The 19,418-nt window shown below is 41.9% G+C and overlaps 3 protein-coding genes across 3 annotated transcripts; all 3 read right to left on the bottom strand.

Moving 5' to 3' along the window:
• Window positions 1–636: 636 nt before the first annotated feature.
• LOC143860226 (uncharacterized) lies at window positions 637–3,683 on the bottom strand. The gene is made up of 3 exons (XM_077370789.1): window positions 3,303–3,683; window positions 1,276–1,728; window positions 637–1,104 (listed from the first exon to the last, which is right to left on the bottom strand). The coding sequence occupies exons 1-3, from the start codon at window positions 3,681–3,683 to the stop codon at window positions 637–639; spliced, it is 1,302 nt and encodes a 433-aa protein (XP_077226904.1).
• A 69-nt stretch (window positions 3,684–3,752) lies between these two features.
• LOC143860225 (uncharacterized) lies at window positions 3,753–6,434 on the bottom strand. The gene has a single exon (XM_077370788.1). The coding sequence runs from the start codon at window positions 6,432–6,434 to the stop codon at window positions 3,753–3,755; it is 2,682 nt and encodes an 893-aa protein (XP_077226903.1).
• A 383-nt stretch (window positions 6,435–6,817) lies between these two features.
• LOC143860224 (aspartic proteinase A1-like) lies at window positions 6,818–14,199 on the bottom strand. Its single transcript, XM_077370787.1, has 4 exons — window positions 14,149–14,199; window positions 13,175–13,966; window positions 7,127–7,249; window positions 6,818–7,015 (listed from the first exon to the last, which is right to left on the bottom strand). The coding sequence occupies exons 1-4, from the start codon at window positions 14,197–14,199 to the stop codon at window positions 6,818–6,820; spliced, it is 1,164 nt and encodes a 387-aa protein (XP_077226902.1).
• Window positions 14,200–19,418: the final 5,219 nt, after the last annotated feature.

Here is a 19,418-nt window from a genome sequence, read left to right as displayed (position 1 = left end):
ACTAAAGAATACGGAGTGACACCTGTAGAAGATCTGATCGACGTCCTGTAAGCCCACAAAGCATAAGGAAGCTTGTTTGACCAGTCTTTGTAAGTCTCCGTCATCTTACTGATGATTACCTTGATATTCTTGTTTGCTGCTTCAACGGCTCCATTCGTCTGCGGCCTATAAGGAGACGACTTGTGATGCTTTATTTTAAACTCTACACACAAGTGCGCTACTTCCTTCTTGAAGTGAGAACCATTATCTGAGATTAACTCATGAGGTACCCCATATCTGCAAATAATGTTTGCGCGGATGAACTTTGCAACTGTATTCGAAGTAATGGAAGCATACGAAGCGGCTTCAATCCATTTCGTAAAGTAATCAATTGCGACCAAAATGTATTCATGCCCGCTCGAAGACTTTGGATGAACCTTCCCAATTATGTCAATTCCCCATACTGAAAACGGCCATGGAGAAGTCATGGAGTGCAACTCCGAAGGAGGTACATGAATAAGATTAGCATAGACTTGACACTTATGGCATTTCTTCACAAATGCGAAGCAGTCTGCTTCCATTGTGGGCCAATAGAATCCAAGTCTCAAAATCTTTCTTGACAACATTTTCCCATTCATATGAGGTCCACAAACTCCCTCATGCATGGGTCTGCTCGATAAGCTCAACTGCTTTGTCTTCATCAACACATAAAAGCTGGATTCCATCAAAGGATCTGCGATATAACTGATCACCACAAATAACAAAATTGGCAGCTAATTTCTGAAGGGTTTTGCGCTCTTTCCCAGAAGCCCCCAGTGGATGCCCTTCACCGGATATGAGATTCTTGATGTCTGTATACCAGGGCTTTCCATCTGGACACCTAGCTGCTATTTCGATAACGTTCACATGCGCTGGCTCCCATTGCAATCGCACTGTAAGCGGCTGGACCTCCATTGTTGCTGAAATGTCTAACATAGAAGCCAGTGTAGCCAAAGCATCAGCAAAATGATTTTTTGTTCTATACAAGTGAGTAAATGTAATACTCCTGAACTTCTGGACCAAAGATTCGAGATATGCATTATACGGGATCAATCTATCTTCCCGAGTCTTCCATTTTCCATTAGTCTGGTAAATGATCAAGATGGAATCTCCAAACACATCAATGTCTTGAATCTGCAAAGCTAAGGCTGCCTCCAGTCCGGCAATACAAGCTTCATACTCCGCCATGTTGTTGGTGCACTCAAACTGCAACTTGATAGATATAGGAATATACTCCTTCTGAGGGGATACGAGTACTGCTCCTATTCCTTGACCCTGGTTATTGACTGCACCATCAAAATACATTGCCCATCTTGTATTTGGAGTATCCTCTTCAACATCCATAATCTCTTCATCAGGAAATTCAGCCTTCAGGAATGCGTTCTCTTCCACAGGTGAATCAGCTAACTGCTCTGCAATGACCCGCCCTTTAACAGATTTCTGAGTGACATAAGTAATGTTGAACTCAGATAACAATAACAGCCACCTTGCGGTTCTTCCCGTAAGAGCAGGCTTCTCAAACAAATACTTCAACGGATCCATCCGTGAAAGCAGAAGTACCTTGCTTGATAACAAATAATGTCTGAGTCTCTGAGTTGCCCAAACTAATGCTAGACAGGTCTTCTCCAAGATTGTATACTTCACTTCGTATTCTAGCATCTTCTTGCTGATGTAGTATACAGGCCTCTCCTTCTTAGACCCTGAATCTTGCTGAGCAAGCATACAACCCATCGCTGTATCCGTGATGGATAAATACAACAACAATGGCTGACCCAGGATGACAGGAGATAAAACAGGAGGTAAGGACAAACACTGCTTGATTTTTTCAAAAGCCACCTGGCATTCTTCGGTCCATTTCTTCGATGAATTCTTCTTTAGAAGCTTGAAAATAGGCTCACAGGTCATAGTTAGATGAGCTATAAACCGTCTCAGATACTGAACTTTTCCGAGAAAACCTCGGATCTGCTTTTCGGTCTTCGGCGGTTCCATCTCCTGGATCGCTTTGATTTTCTGAGGATCTACTTCAATTCCCCTTTCGCTCACCATGAATCCCAGTAGCTTTCCTGAAGTAACCCCGAATACACACTTGCTGGGGTTCAGACGAAGCTGATACTGTCTGATTCTTTCAAAGAATTTTCTTAAAGAGACAGTATGCTCCGGCCGAGTCTTTCCTTTGACGATCATATCATCTACATAGACTTCGACTTCTTTGTGGATCATATCATGAAGAAGAGCAGTTGCAGCTCTCTGATAAGTAGCGCCTGCATTCTTCAACCCAAAAGGCATTACTCTGTAACAGTAAGTTCCCCACTGAGTAGTAAACGCTGTCTTGATCATATCCTCCGGCGCCATCTTAATCTGATTGTATCCCGAAAACCCATCCATAAAAGATAACAGAGCATGACCAGCTGTATTGTCCACCAGAAGATCAATGTTCGGAAGCGGGAAATCGTCCTTCGGACTCGCCTTGTTGAGGTCCCTGAAGTCCACACACATCCTGACCTTTCCGTCCTTTTTGGGCACCGGCACTATATTCGCTAGCCATTCTGGATATTCAACAACTTGAATGAATTTTACTTCCAATAGCTTTTTAATTTCATCATGAACTTTTAACTCCCATTCTGTTTTAAGTTTTCGGAGTTTTTGCTTTTTTGGCTTCGCGCCAGGGATTAAAGGCAACCGATGCTGGACAATGTCTTCGCTCAATCCCGGCATGTCATCATAAGACCAAGCAAAAACCTCCTTGAACTCCTTAAGTAAAGTGATTAATTCCTCACGCTCTTCGGGAGATAAAGTTTTGCCAATTCGTATTTCCCGAATTAAGGTTTCGTCACCAATATTTACGGTTTCAATTTCCTCTTCAAGCGGTCTTGCTCGGCGACTCTCCTCTTGTTGAATCAGATGTTTGATTTCAAGGGGAGTTTCGTCGGCATCCTCATCAGAGGGGGAATATTGATTATCATTATTAATATTATCAGTTTTAAGAGCAGAATCAGTACTTGAAATGGAAACAGGAGAAACAGAGACAGGAATGTATGTAAAAGAGTCTTTCATTTCATTCATAGTATTGATTACATCAAGAATGGAATAGCCCACAGCAGGCATTGTATTGGACTCTAACGATGTATTCACAGACTCAACAGACAACTCAACATTGAACTCAGCCAACTCTGGCATATGTGCAGTTGAAGAAATAAACTCATCATCTAAAGTACTCTTGGACTTGACCTTATTAGAAAGAGACTTGTCACCGACTCTGGAACCAGATCCAACTTCTACAGTACCTGGGAGGTCCAGTTGGTCAAGGGTCCCTTGGCTGGGGTGATTAACTCTGCGGGGTTCAGAATGAATGCATCTCTGCCTATCACTGCCACCTCTGACGCTTCGGTCTCACTGCCAACCACTGCTGCCACTGGATATTCGATCTGAAACATGCCATTCAGACAGCCCGGCTCTAAAACATCGGCCCAATCAGTTTTCGGTGCTGCCTCAGTAATCTGCGCACTCATTGGCGCTTCTGATAACTCTAGGTTAAAGAAAATTTCAAAACCTGGAAACCTCTGCCCTGTCACATCATCGGTCCACGGCTCAGCAAACCCGCAAAATGGAAAATCTGCCCCCTCTTTTCTGAAAATGCCATTTCTGATCAGACTGATTGGCCCCATAGGCAATTCTAAACCCCGGCGGCGGCACTCGGCCCATTTCAGCATGTATCTTTTCATTTCCTTGACCTCCTACTCGGTCGGCTTATATCCCAAGCCAAAGAGACCATTGAAAGTTCTGAGCACAGGCCACTCAGTAGGGCCTTGATGATATTTGCCCAGCCCTGCGCCTGGAATATAACCCTGTTTACGGATCATCCTGACCACATTCGAGTTGGTGCTAGTCAAGAAGAAAACTTCTTCGCCCATGGCTTCTTTCATGGATATGACCGACACCTCCAGTGAAAAACCTGTCAAGCTGACATCGGCTTCTTTCCCAACTACGAGCTCCTGCGAAATCTGTCCAATTTCTAAATCCGGGTCACCCTTCACAGTCACTACCCTGTTGTTATGAACAAACTTCAACTTTTGATGAAGGGTAGAAGGGATAACTCCGACCTTATGCAGCCAAGGTCGACCCAATAACAGCAAGAAAGAAGCTTTAATGTCCAATACTTGAAATTCGATGTCAAAGTCTTCTCCCCCAATCTGAATTTCAGTGGCCAGGGTTCCGATGACATCTCGCCGGGTGCCATCATATGCTAATATACCCTGCTCTGAGGGAATAAAATCTCCAGGTCCAAAGTCCAAAGTCGCAGCAGTACTCAGAGGACAGATATTCAGAGCGGACCCATTGTCGACCAGTACTTCGGGTACCCTTTTCTTGTTGCAGATCACGGTAATTTTGAGTGAACGAGCATGGTCACTCCCTTCAGGAGGTAAATCATCGTCTGTGAAAGATATTACCTTGGAAGTCCTAGTTACAGCGACTAGGCTTACTAACTCATCGGGAGTGATCTCAGTTGGCACCTGAGCAGCATTCAACTCCCTGAGTACAACCTTCCTGTGCTTAGACGAAGACATAAGTAGACCCCAAATAGAAACGTTTGCTTGGGTCTTCTTCAGCTGCTTCAACAAATTATCTTCTTCCTCATCTGCACTCGGCCTATTCTGCCCCTGATTCTCGGCTGCTCTCACTGCTTCTGCAGGGTTTTCTGCTCTCAATTCCGCGGGCTTGAACACACGGCCACCCCTGGTAACGTGACGAAGCTCGTCACACTGATCTTCTAACAGAAGCAAATCATCTGCATCCATTCTCAGAACATACGGAGCTTCAATTGCCTCCTCTTCTTCAAAATCACTCATCCTTAGAACATAAGGCGTTTCCTTTTCTGCCTCAACATCCTCACATCGAAGGACGCATGGAGAGGATGTCTCTGCCAAACTGGTGCTCCCCCTCCAGAGGGCATAAGACCTTTCCCTTTCCATCTCCTCGATCTCTTCAGGATCAAATCTTAGAATATAAGGTTCATCAGGAGTGATTGCGCAAATGAGAATGGATGGATCAAGAACCGGCTCCTCGACAAAAATGGCATTCGCTACATGAGGAGGAATTGCACGATGATTGGGAAGGGGATTCCGAGTTACATTGGGCCTTTCCACCTCAAGCTTTCCGTTCTCTAACATAGTCTGGAGCGCATGCTTTAAGGCCAGACATCTTTCAGTGAGGTGACCCGAATTTCTGTGGTATTCACAATACTGGTCTGCTCTCCAATATGGGGGTAACGGGTTAGGTACTGGCCTAATATCAGGTAGTCTGATTTTCTTATCCCTGATCAACTTTTTCAGAATCAGAGGTAAAGGGTACGGTAAGGGATCAAAGTGCCTCTGAGGTTTCTGCTCTACCGGGGCTGGCGCTGGTCTCGCCACCTCTGTTACAGTCCTGGCCGCTGGGCGAACATTGTTTACGTGGTCAACTTCTTTCTGTACGACCACGTGTCTCTTTCCTTCCTTGATGTCTGATGGAAGTCTGGCCCTCAGACCCTTAGCTATTGCATCCTCAGTCCTCGTCCCAGTCTTAATCAGATGGTCAAAATCGGTGTAATGCTGAGGGGACATAAAATGGAAATACTGCGGCGACAAACCCTTGATCACCAACTTGATCTGATCTTCTTCTGATAGCCTCTCGCTCAGCTGGGCAGACTTTCGACGCCAACGACGGATGAAAAAGGTAAAGGTCTCCAGAGGACCTTGCTTTAACTGTTTGAGATCCCTCTTGGTAACCTCTATCCCTTCTTCCATAGAAAACTGCTCTACAAATTTGTTGGAGATGCTTTGTAAGGTCTTCACCTCTTCGGGTTTCCGACGCAGAAACCACTTCTTCGCCACCCCAGTAAGAGACATTGGAAAGACCCTGGCCATTTGCTCAGGAGATAGCCCACACTGCTGCGACATCTCAATAAACCACCTCATATGATTCCGGGGACATCCAGTCCCATCATATTTGTCATAATCGGGGGTTTTGAATTTAGGGGGCAAGGTGACTCCCGGAGACATTATCAGCTCAGATATATCGAACTGCCTTGGGCCTTGATGTTTCAAGCTTTCCATTTCTTTTGTCAGCTTCTCCAATTGATCAGCTACCTGCTTTTCCTTATTATACCGGGCCACATCTGGAATGCAATATTCTTCAGCGTACTGCCCTTCCTCTAGGTCGACGTCTACTGGTGAAATGAAAGGATGGTTCAAATTTGCAGGGCTCGGATTTACCGGTATAGCGGGAGAGGGTTGAACTGCAGGTGCTCTAGAAGTAGAGACCTTTTCATTAGACTGGGCTTTCATTTGGGCCATCTCTTCTTTCATAAAGGCCATATCCCGGGTAAGATTCACCATCATCTCTTGAATTTTAGCTAACGCATCATTGGGTTCAGCCATTTGGACAGATTCTAGAGATTCAGATGATTCAGATAAAGAGGATGCAGATTGCTCAGGTAAGGTTAGCGGTTCAAATTGACGAATGAGTCTAGACGTGGTTGACTGTCTAGACCACGCAGGTTGACTTACACCTGAGGGAGCGATGTTTGCTCGATTTTAGAATCCTGAATTGGAAATTAACATACTAAATTAAAACAATAACCATTGAGATAGAGTATTCTGTACCAAATAAGATAAGAGAAAATCACAAATGCTATTCCATTGATCAATAGTCAAAATGCAGTTACAATCAAAACATTAGTCTTTGCTAACAATTGGATGAAAGTAACCATTTACAATGAAATTTGAAGAAATTAAAATGACAATTTCATGAAAAGGAATCTTCAAAGCTCTCCGCTTCGAGCTCTCCGGTTTGCAGGCTCCTCCAGTATTTCTCCCTTCCGAAGTTTAGATGCGAAAGCAGATCTCCTCTCCGCGATTTTGTCTCTCCAAGCAGCTACTATGGATGCAATGAGATCAGCAGTAAGGTTTTCACAGCTAGGTGGTGTGATAACCTTAGGAGTACAAGAGTGTGCGGTAATCTGACAAGGGAAGCACAAAGGTGCATAGAAAGATGATTTCTCTAAACCCATAAGATAAACAAATGAGTATGGGTAGGTGCTGGTGATAATTTGTGGACATGATTGACTCACCCAATGAAATTGGTTTTCCCTTACATTCTGCAGCCAATGGTGCCATTCATTAAGCTGAGATTGCTTAACCTTTGTCTTCCAAGAATGAAAACTCTTAAGAGTGTACTCAATGCTGTTTTGTGGCTGAAGGATAGTGAGTTTCTCACATAGCCACACATATAACAGCTTAGCACATCCGAAAAAATTATCCTGCACCTTTTTACTAGCAATGAGGTCTAAGCCATAAAAGGTTTCGGCTAGCATTGTAGGGACAGGATTTCTCCCCTCATTTATCTGATCTACTATCGCCAACAAAGTGAAAGGGGCGGCACTAGAGTCTCTGCGAAGGACATGGCGTGCAAAGACAGCAAAGACTAAAGCATTACGCCGACACTCCTGAAAACGGGAGTCAGTAGGATTGACGTTTTTGGAAAACAACTCAATGAGGGTCTGAAATTGCACATTTTTCTCTGTTAAGCAATGCAAAGTTTTCACAACCTTATTTTCGAATAATCTGCGAAAGAGATCATGAGGAGAGTCTATGCTCGAAGGTCGGATCCAAAGTCCCTCAGGAGGAAGCTCTAGCAAGGCACATCAATCTTCAAATACAGGACAAAGTTCAAAAGACCCAAATCGAAAGACATGGAAAACAGGGTCCCAAAATCCAGCAGCTGCTTGAAGAAACTTCTAATTTATACCGCGACTATTCAGATGGGTAAAAGAAACGATGAAACGCTCAGCCACACTCCTTTCTTCACATCTCAACGGAAAAGATTTAACAGTCTCAGCTATCCACTTGTCTAACAAATTATTCGCCATGATCAGACCTAAAATTCAGATAGGACAAAGATCAGGAGAGAATGGGGATAACCTTGCATAGACAAATGACCAGGGTAATCTGAAAATCAATTTCATTAAAAGGATGAACTCTGTGACAATGACTTTTTCATCAAAGATGAGAGGTAGCCAATAGATCAGAAAAATAAACCACGGCCATAAGATGACAGAAGTAGGTCATAAACCGGATCTAAATCTGGTGATGAATACCAATAACTGTACGATCAAGAGGATCAATCATGCTAGACCATGGTCATAAGGACAGCGAACGAGCTATCGGCCAGATCTCAAGACAAAATAGGTAAACAAACGAGCGCATACCCTAATGAATAATAGATATACAAGTTGAATCTATGACACAACAAAAGAACAGATATACAATCCAATGGTAGCAAATAAAACTGTGACCACGAGGACGACATATACAGGCCACGCACTTAGTGAAGCAAATACAGCTGACCAAACCTGAAGTTCTTACTAAAAATTGGGTTCTAAGCTAAATCAAGGTTATTCAAGGGAATCGAGACAAGAAAAACTGACTCTAAAGAATAGCCATCATGCTAAAAATGTGCTGCGAAAAATTCGACAGCATAACGGCTAGACAAAGAAGTCAAGATAAGGTAAACTCATGGTTTAACTAACTCTAAAGGATAGCGGTCATGCTTAATATGTTCTGCGAAAAATTTGACAGCATGACGGCTAGACAAGAAAGTCCAGGTAAGGTAAACTCATGGTTTAGCTAACTCTAAAGAATAGCGGTCATGCTCGAAATATTCTGGATAAAATCCGGCAGCATGATGACGCTAGAAAGGATTCCCACAACTCAACCGAAGGTATATAAATAACGGTGGTAAAATCGATTCATAATCGGTAAACGAAATAGGCTACCAAAGAAAGGTAAACAAATGAAGGACTGACCACAGGTGGGAACATATAACAGCGGGTCAGACCTTATAACCAACAGATCGAAGGGCCGATCCTGGCCAGGGTAATGGCGATCAAAAACCACTGACTAGATCTAGATCTGAATAACGAATGGATACAACTGATCGAAATGAATAAGGAATTCTAACTAAGAGGAGAACCCTAATATATATAATCAGCACATATATATACACATATACATATATCCTACCCAGGGGCACCAGCCCTAATCTAGTCTAACGGAGTCGAGAAAGTCTCGACTCAAGACAGACTGATGAGTGTACTAGGACCGTGTTGTAGCCATATAAAATGAGCTACCCTAGTCTACAAATGGGACAAGGCTCCTAACTCTAGGCTCCACATGTGTGAGCAACACATGTTCGACCCCATATGAATGCAAAATATACATATACAAACACGGGTACTTCCTAGTTGGATTTCACTAAGTCAGTACGTATATACATAATATATAAAACAAAATAGGGCTCCGGACTCAATCTAATGGGTACTATGCGTATGAAACATACTTAATATGTATAACAAAAGTACGCCCAATGTTATACATAGTATGCTTCATTGCTCATCGGCTGCTGTAGACAGAAGTACGCCCAATGTCTACGGTTGCAGCACCGGCGCATAGCTTGGAAATAGATTCAACAGTACCATCAAGGTGTAATGACATCCCAGTCGGGCACGCATTGAATCTATCCCGTGGAGCCAATAATGAAAAACAATAAAAGAAACAAAAAAATATGACAATGCATGATGTGCAGTGTGTGAATCCCTTGTTTTAATTACGCACCTGTCTGGTGCCCCTGGATTCTAACGATAGAGTTCCCATTTAAAATGATTTTAGCTCAAATTTCTCCAAAGTTAGTAAAAATGGCATTTTTATAGAGTTAGGCAATGTTTCAAGAACTCCCCAGTAGAGTCGCCAGCCTGTGGACCCCGATCCGAGAGGATGGCGTGCCGAGGGACGCGAGATCCCTCCTGGCGTCCTCAAAGATCTCCACAATGGAAAAAAGCTCTACCAGGGAACTCTCGAAACGGATGCCACCCTCACAGCATAGCATGAGTGGCGATATAAAAAGAAAGAGACACATCCTGATCCGGAGCCAGGGCTCGAAACCAAGATATATCTAGAAATAACTCAGAGTCGCCATCCATGGACACGCCATGGAACCAAAACAAATGCTCTGTTTGCAATGGATAACCAGAGATACGAAAGGTCCGTGCCTGATGACGAATGGAGAAGGTCCGAAGAGCGCCCCCAATTCGCCCGAGTGCGAACACTTGGTCTCTTATGCCATTTATTATTAACCTTGAAGAGTTTTAGGCGAAAATCATGTGAAATGGGGACAATCCTCAGGAGTCGTCTACCTAAGCATGCATTTCCTGAGAATACAAATAATAAGCACACAAAATAAAATAAAAGATGTGTCGCCTAATGATTGCTAGGTTATGAGTGACATACCTAACTGGTGTCTAAGTTCTGGTGGACGAACACATGCATGCTACAGCTAAAGGTATAGTTCTGCACAAGAAAGTAAGAAAACACATCAAAAGAAATATAATAATTACACAACAAATCCTAAGACTCTAAATGATTAGCCCGAGTCCTCGGATGGTCTGATGTTCATCCAAAGAAGCCTACGTATCCCCGCCTCCACGAGAATCAAGGCAACGTAGTTCTTCACGCCTATCCTAAGCTAGGATGCCTAAGACACCTGACCTCTATCTTAGACTCGATCTAAAAGACCGGACTAATTATTAAAGCTTCTTGAACGATTATTTAAATTCCAGTGAATTGTAGATTTTAGGACACCCTATATGCCCTAACTAAATGCAGGTTAGCCCTAAGCTAATGCAGGTGGTTCCTACAACCTATGTGTAACTAGGCTGTACTTCCTAAGGAAAACAATAGGTTCGCTAACGTATCCAAGACCTAGTCATCAGTCGGCGATGTGAATCACCAACTGACCGGACGGAGGCGTAACAAACCCCTAACTCTAACACAAACACAAACAAACCACACAACACAAGACAAACTCCTAACTCTAAAACTCTCTATCTAGGACAAAGTCCTAACTCTAGAGGAAGATCTTTTCGAAAAATAATATTTTGGAAGATTTATATTTTTTTTTTAAGGGTTAAAAGATTTATATACAAAGTTTGGCTGGACTTGAGATAAGAATCTCAAGCTGCACTACGTACCTCGTGGAAGAGGATCAAGCCAACGTAGTTCGAAACGAACTCTCAAACTACGCTTCTAAAAGAAACACTAACACTTCAGATTTTTTTTTTTTAGGATTTTTTTATATTTTCAAATGTTTTTGATATTTTTAAAGTTTTCAAATGTTTTTGAGATTTAAATTTCTAATGTTTTTGGATTTTAAAGCTTTTCCAATGCTCAAGACCTTTAAATGTTTTCAATCTTAAAGGGAACACGCAAGTAATACCATGAACTAAGGCAAAGCCTTAAAGCAAAAAGGGGAAACCCCAAACAAGCAACAAAGGTCTCAAAGAGACGAATCACAACAAGAAACTGGCGTCTCAAAGAGACAAACCACAACAAGAAAGATAGTGCCCCAAGAACAGAGAAAACAATCTAAGATCCTAAGCAGGGAAGGCTCTTATATGACTGAGTTAGTCTCTAATGGAAAAACTCCTAACTAATAACACTAGGGAGGAAGTACAAATGAGTCAGAGACTCTAATAACACTACAAAGGATGAATGAGTCAAAGACTCTCTAATCAGGGCTGACTCCTATGCGAATGGACTATCGAATAAGGAGAAGCTCACAAGTAAAAAGGAATAAAAGACCCTGTGCATAGTTGGCAAAGGTGAAACACCCAGCCGGGCCGGACAGCTACCTAGCCCTAGGGTGCAACAAATGTGCAACCCAATACCCATAAGGGTAGGGGTATGCTGCCAAGCCGAGTAAGGTGTTCTCCCAAAACCAAACGACGCACAAAGAGGAGGTTTAGCAAGAGAATGAGACCGGGCGGGTCTAAAAGGAATAAGAGACCTTGTGCATATTTGGCAAAGGTAAAAACACCCAGCCGGGCCGGACAGCTACCTAGCCCCAGGGTGCAACAAATGTGCAACCCAATACCCATAAGGGTAGGGGTATGCTGCCAAGCCGAGTAGGGTGTTCTCCCAAAACCAAACGACGCACAAAGAGGAGGTTTAGCAAGAGAATGAGACTGGGCAAGTCTCCTATATACAAAGGAGGGGTATGCTACTTGGACTGAGCAAGTCCCCTAAGGATGGGCTTGGGCTAGCGCCTTCATCGCCCTCGCAATGAGAGGGGATTCTAGTATCTAAAGAAAATTAACAGAAATCTATAAGACTTTGTTAGTCTATCAAAGAGAGAAGAAAAGGCTACCAAATAATCTCAAATTTTCAATCAATTATTATAAAAACAAAACAAATATCCGCAAAGTATGATTTACAACTAAAGAGTGCACAATCTGTAAGAATATGAACCATAAAATGGTAAACAACATTAATTAGTCCAGACCAGCCGCTGGATAGCCTAATAAAGCAAGAAACAACATTAAACACTTCTATGCCCAACCACAAGTACCACTGCCCCAATATGGGGGTGAAATCAGATGATGCTAAAGTAATCATCTGATATCACAAATACACAGGATAATATTTCTAAGCCCGCCTTGAGATCAGACAGTACTCATGTCGATAATATCGAATAGAGTAGTCATCTGATCTCCTTCTTTCCTAAAACAATTTATTTAAATAAAAGACAAGTTTATGAACTTCAAGAGAGTCTCACCTGAGCAGTCCATTTATTATCATCTTCAAAACCTAACTCAAAGATTAGTACAAGAGAAGAATATAAAAATAAAAAAAAAATCAAAAGATTATGATAATTCCAATTTATTAAAAATTTCAGTGCATACATGGGACATCAACTTGTGCAGATCCAAGTGCGAAGCGGTGAGCCACAAAACATAAAGACGGGCTCCAAGTAACCTTATCATTGCCCTTCACGATGATAGAATAGGGTTCTAATACCTAAAAGGCGTCTAAAAGACTAGGCAAGTCTACTATACAAAGGAGGGGGGATGCTACTTGGACTGAGCAAGTCCCCCTTAAGAAATGGGCTTAAGAATGCATAAAACCGGAGCTAAACTACGGGACAGATTTGTGCTAACAGTGGCTGAACCAAGGGTTCACATTAGGACAGATTTCAGGTATTTCAAGACAATTTAGACAAGAGAATAGATTGATGGAGGATACACAAATTTTCAAACATATAAACCCAAACGGGTACAAGGATGTACACGTACACACCTGTACATGAAGGCCAAGGGTTGGCCCAAGAGGTTGTCGTAATCGAACACGGTGTGATAGACTCCCATGAAGACATCACCCAAGATCCAGATAGGACCACGGGGAGGCGGTACATCCAAAGCAGTAAATCCACTAATACACTGAGTTGCAGGTCCCTCGCCCACTTTAAGGATGTACTGCTCTGGGGTGAGGTCAAATGTTTTGCCCCCAATGGTGAAAGAAACACCGGGCAGGGAAGAAAGAACACTGCAGTCGACAGCTGATTCTCCCATTGGATTAGGCAGTCGGTCGCAAAGCTCATTGATGTAGTTCAATATAAGATCCTGTGTCTTATTCTGCCTAAGCTGATTCTGAAACCATACAACCGTCATCTCACAAGCAGAGCACATTGGATCGCCCACACCAACGGATTTGCCCTTACCGCCCTTATTCACAACACTCTCGATTCCAATACTAACACTTTGGGTTCCATTAAAAGCGCACAAACTAATCTGAGAACAGATTTTTCTCGGATTTGCCTCACTCAAAAACATTTCCATTATCAGTTCACCATATTGTGACACTACAGTTTTGCACTCTCGGCTAACAATTCCAGCAGCTCCAACGGCATGATCGATTTCAGTAATAACAGTTGTAGGACCTGCAATCAAAGAAGCTCCAGAATCTGCAATTGCCGAACAACCTTCTGCACAGAATCCAGCTGCTTGATCACCAACTAGGACGTCTCCCATGTCAAATTGCCAGTAACCTTTCTGGGTCACAGGAACATAAGAGTAATATAACTAGGAAAAACACCACTCTATTTTGATCGTTGCATTGAACCAGCCTTACCTTCTCATTTCAAAAAAAAAAATGAGGGGAGAAAAGCAACTAAATCAATGGTCATTGCAATTCCCAGTAATAACTTCAAGGAGCCAATAAAAAAAAAGCAATGAAAACTGGTTTTGAAATGAAAGAAAGCTACCTTGACATCCAACAAAGTAGATAAAGACAACAATGGCAATTGAATTTGCATAACACCTCAACCTATATTAGAAGAGAAGATTAAGAGGGTCACCTGCAGATGGGTTCTAGATCCTAAATTTCGTTGTCAGAATTTTCGGATGAACAAGACATCGACTGCGCTGTTTGCATGATGGTCCTTCTCTCACAGCCCAAGAAACCCTTCTCGATCAAACACCCTCACTCACAGTGAAGATCAATTGGATCCAAAGTGGACGGCCAGATCCGATCAAAATTCCATAAAGGGAAATACCACCGAGGGGAAGAAGGAGGGCTTTGACTTAGGAAAATGGGGGATTGGGTTCTAATAAGATGGGGTTTGAGGAGGTGAAACTGGTGGCTGGATTGGAGAAGAAAATGGAGGGTCATGCATGGAAGGAGGGTGGTGATTGGGACGGCTCAGATTCCGGTGGCTTGTGGTGGCCGGCGGCAATGGGGTTACCGGATTCCGGTGACTTGTGGCCGGAATTAATGGGGATAAACTCAGAGGGTGGTGAATGGGTTTGGGTGAAAATGGGGAGGGATTTACAGAGACTAGGGGTAGGTGGCTTCTCGCCGGATTCGGGCAATCCGGTCGGAGAAGATGGGTTAATGGTAGAGGTGGCTGAAGAGTGATCGAAAGAAAAAAAGAAGATTTGGTAGTGGGTTTCGGTGGCTGTGGGGGAGCTAGATGGTGGAGAAGGGTTTCAATGGAGGTTGAAGAAGATGAAGATGGGTTTCAAGGTGGGTTGGCCGGCGAGAATGGGCTTTGAGATGGGTTTGCAGCAAGATGGAAGAGGGATAAAAGAGGTGGGGATGGTTGAGGTGGGTTTGGGTTGATGCTAGGGGTGGGTTGGATTTAATGGATATGGAGGTGGGAGATGGGATCTGCCGGCGGGAATGGGCTGGCCGGAGAAGACGAAGTGGGTTTTGGGTTCAAAGAGGTTCAAGGAGGTGGAGGAGAATCCGGTAAGGGTGATGGCGGCCGGAGGAGATGGAGGTGATGGCGGAGATGATCGGCGAAGATGGAGAGATGGGTTAATGGGTTTGGATTTTAGGGATTTCTCTTCTCTTCTCCCTGCTTTTGCTCTTCCCTCTCTCTGTTCTCTACGAAAATGAGCTCTTTCCATTTGCTTCGATGCTTTTTTTTTTTTATACAAAAGAAAAGATGTAATTAAACACACCCCTTTTCTACTTGGACAACCACCTCTAGTGTAATTTTTAACAACTTTTTAACTGGCAGGGGGTGCCCAAGAAGAAAACGAGAAATGATATATTTGATATCCCCAAACCTTCCAGGACACCCCCCTTGGCAAAATTAGGACAACTATTATTCCGCAAGAGGCGGCCCAAGCAGAAAACAGGGGGAAAAAATTTGCAAAAAAATATCTTCTTTGAAAAATGATCTCAACCGTTAAAATCACCTTTTCACTCAATGGCTGAGATCAAAAGAAACATAACCAACTAAGATTCCCTCTAACTAATCCTAGTCCTAATCACTCACTAACCTAGCTTAGGGCTTAATGGTGACTTGGAGAAGAAGAAAAGCATCTTCGCAAATTACGAAATTGCCCTGGTTCAGGATAATACACCCCTCAATTAAGTTGTACACTAATCTGCATACCCCTATATCTCCCCGGACAGCCCGCCATGGCTAATTTGAACTGGTTTTTGAGATTCCAGCACAACCCCTTTTCTGGCTAAATCGCCACTCTTCTGAACTTGCCCCACGACACTGCCTTAGCTCGTTTGCTAGGCAAAGGGGCTCGGATCGCGATGAAATTTTACAGGGACCTTGGTGGGACCCTAAGCTAGCCTAGGGCGTAATTTGGGGTCCACACACACTGATTTGAAAAGGTTATGCACAAAACAAGGAGGTGCAGGGCACGGTCAAAATGGGGTGTCTACACCTGGTCATTGGATTGCCTGGATGGTAGATTAGGCATGTAAATACCAGTCATGTTGACACCCTGTTTTTCCAAGTTCGGACTGATAATAGTTTTTTTGAGCGATGATGATTCCAATTATGAATCCGTGCTAGGAGAATTGATGCTTATCCTTGTGGTATATTATCTCCAGCATGAGAACCGGGGAGTTTTGGCATTCCCTAGACAATAGAACCATGATCTATTGTAGATATAAAGAGTGGGAGAATTTCTGCACAAAAACCTTTGTTTGATCCCAAAATATCATCCAAAATTAGCATAAAGTTTGACCCAACCAGTTTGCAACCATAGACTTGAGCTGATATTTCTGAGATCCCTGAGATTGAGCCCAAAAATTAGCAAAACATCACAAAGCTAGCCAGTTTTTTAGCTCAGTTGAACCTTTGTTGAATTTTCATACATTCCTAGGTGTACGAAACTGATAAATATGTACGAATTTAATTTGTACATTTAGAAATGTACGAATGTCTAGAAGTTTGGTGAAATTTGCTTTGAACAAAATTTGCATTCGTATGCTCCCAAAACATACGAAATTACCGTACTAAATTCCAATCGTACGAAAATAAAATATGTAACCACTTTTCAAATTTGTGCGGAAATTTTCCATCTCATTTATACCTATAAATAGGCCCAAGTTCTAGAGAATTAGAAGTTAGAAATTTTTGTTAGAATTTTGGGTGGTTCTTCCCTCCAAAATTCTTCCCCCCAAATTTTCCCTCCAAAATTTTCAAAATGGAAACTCTTGGCAAAGCTCGTCGGAATCTGATCGGAGAATTCACAAGAAGAATTTCAAAAAATACTAAGGTTCTAAAGGCCTAGTCCGATCTCCTTTCTTGAATTCTTTGCCGAATTATTTGTGAAGATTAATTGAGAAATCGGAGTGCCGCCGGAATTCTTATCAAAGCTTCGCGGATTTTGTTGTCCTTTTCTCATCAAAACAGGTTTCTATTTCATTTCATTTGAATTTCAAGTTGAAAACAATCAAGATCTAGAGAATTAGGGTTGTTAGCCCTAATTCTTTAGATTTTCACCTCAAATATGTTAGATCTAGGTTAGGATTTCAAGAATAAGGTTCTAAAATTCAAATCCTATTGAAATTCAAAAGAGAACTTGTGAATTATGATGAATATTTTCATAATTCTCAATTATTTTCAATGGAATTCAATATAATTTGAATTCTAAAGAGATCCAGTGGGTAATTCATTAAAATTATGTTTCTAATAACTCCTATAACGTCACTAGATTTTGGATCTCAAAGTTTTCAAATAATCAAGCGAGAATTATCGAAGAAATGGAATTTCGTAGGAATTTTCAACCTATTTTCGTATGAAAATATTTGTACAAAATTAAAAATATTTACGAAAAGTCAGTACTCCCGAGAAATTTCCAACATTCCAATTTAAACGAAATTTCATACGAAATTAATGTTTATTCTGTACGAAATTACAGAAGAAGTATAATTTCATACGAAATTTCAGAACAATAATCAAACTAGTGAGGCTTTTGAATTCTTATGCAAGATCTGTTTCTTAAGATCAGGATTTCATGAGCGGGAGTGGTGCCTAACATCTTGCACTCGCGTAACCTAGTACGACTTAGAATCTTGGTGAAGCCAAAGCCTCATACAGAGTTAACAAAAGGGACCTAGGCCCAATTCTAGGTAGCGACTCTACAGTCTTCATCAGATTAATTTTTGATGAAGATCTTGATTTGATTTTCAAACTTTAAGAATTTCAAATCATTTCAAAAATACCAACATGGGAGATCTAAGGACCAAATCTGTAGGGGGAATGCTGCAATCAATATTAGATTAATCTTTATTTAGTTATTGTCATTCTTATCACCAGATCTTTCTAGATCTTTCTATGTTTATCTCTCGAGTATTTTATATAAACACTTATTAGCTTCTCTGTAAAGGGAATGAAGACTTTTAACCCAAAATTTGTGTTTTTGCACACGAAGAGGACTGACCCTTCCCTCGAAGCGGTTCAAGAGGCTGATCTTCCCTCTAAGACGATCAATTCTGTTGCAAAACGATTGTAACAATTGATATCAGAGTAGCATGATCCATCCTTGTGCAAGAACAAATTGAAGGAACAATAGATCAATGGGAGGAGACTACGAGATAGATCAAAAATTATTGATTGGCATTAAGTTAGAAGAACGTCCATATGTGCATAACTTAAGAAAAGAGTTCAACGGGAGTACCATCAAGAAGACTTGCACAATTAAAAAGAAATGGTGAAACAAAAAAGAGGGGAAAAAAAAAAAAAAAAGAGAAGGTAAATAGAAGAAAAGAAAATCACAAAAAAAGAAAGGCCTTAGTGTTTTTTTCCTTGTGGACGTCGTTGACGGAAAATCTGTCATTTCTCTCGGCTTGTCCAACATCATTGAGAAGATCCTCATCCATGACCACTCGTGCGTCAAAATGTCAATCATTTCAAGAAAGCACGACAAAAGAACTTTGATGAACAACAAGATGAGATCGGTTTGAAAATGGAGCTGCCTGATGACGACATGCGAAATGATGGCTAATTACAAGATGAAGAGAGGAACAAAGTGAGGGAAAAAGACAAAAGAAAAAGAGAAGAGATAAGAATTTTCGGAAGTCTTGCATAAGATCTCCTCAAACTCCTTAACAACTGGTCAAGGCTTGATCTTTAACCTTGAGGACAAGGTTGATTTCAAGGCGGATGGAATGTTATGTGCCTACATGGTGTGGATCCCGTCGGAAGGTCGTCCCTTCCGTAACTCACGAGTGTTTGTTTGTTTCGTAGCGTTTGCTCTTGTCTTGAATTTGAATTTGAAAATGCTTTGCTTTTCTTATGAATTTGAGATAAATATCCGAACTTCACAAAAGAAGTAATTGACCAGAGTCGCCACCTAGGTTAGGGCCTAGGACCCATGATTAACTCTGTAGGTTTGGTTTACGAATCAAAGTTGGGTAGGTTGCCTGGTTACAAGATTGGAAGGTGTTAGGCACCAATCTTGCCCAGCAAGGCCTGTCATTACCTTTTAAAAGCTCTAACCGTTTAAGTTTTAACTAAAAGGGATAAATGCGAGTTTCGTTTAAACTAGCCTAAGGCTTTCTAAGGATTTGGCCGTTCACATTTTAGACTCATGCGGGCCAGGAGTTGTGACCCTAAATGCCTACCTAAAATGCTTAAGTGCCTATGTGAGTGTTTTTGACATTTTATGAGATTGATGATGTTTGGTTTGAGTTGAATTTGATTAATTGATTTGAGGTGAAGTGAGCAATGCTATATGAACCTATAACTAATGCAATGACCCTAAGTTGCATTTTCAG

The sequence above is a fragment of the Tasmannia lanceolata genome, unplaced genomic scaffold (assembly GCF_043159265.1).
Source record: "Tasmannia lanceolata isolate RefF3 unplaced genomic scaffold, GAP_Taslan_0.1 ptg000037l, whole genome shotgun sequence".
In the NCBI taxonomy this organism is placed as follows: domain Eukaryota; kingdom Viridiplantae; phylum Streptophyta; class Magnoliopsida; order Canellales; family Winteraceae; genus Tasmannia; species Tasmannia lanceolata.
The sequence above is the reverse complement of the archived record's forward strand: the minus strand, read 5'-3'. Positions and strand labels throughout refer to the sequence as shown.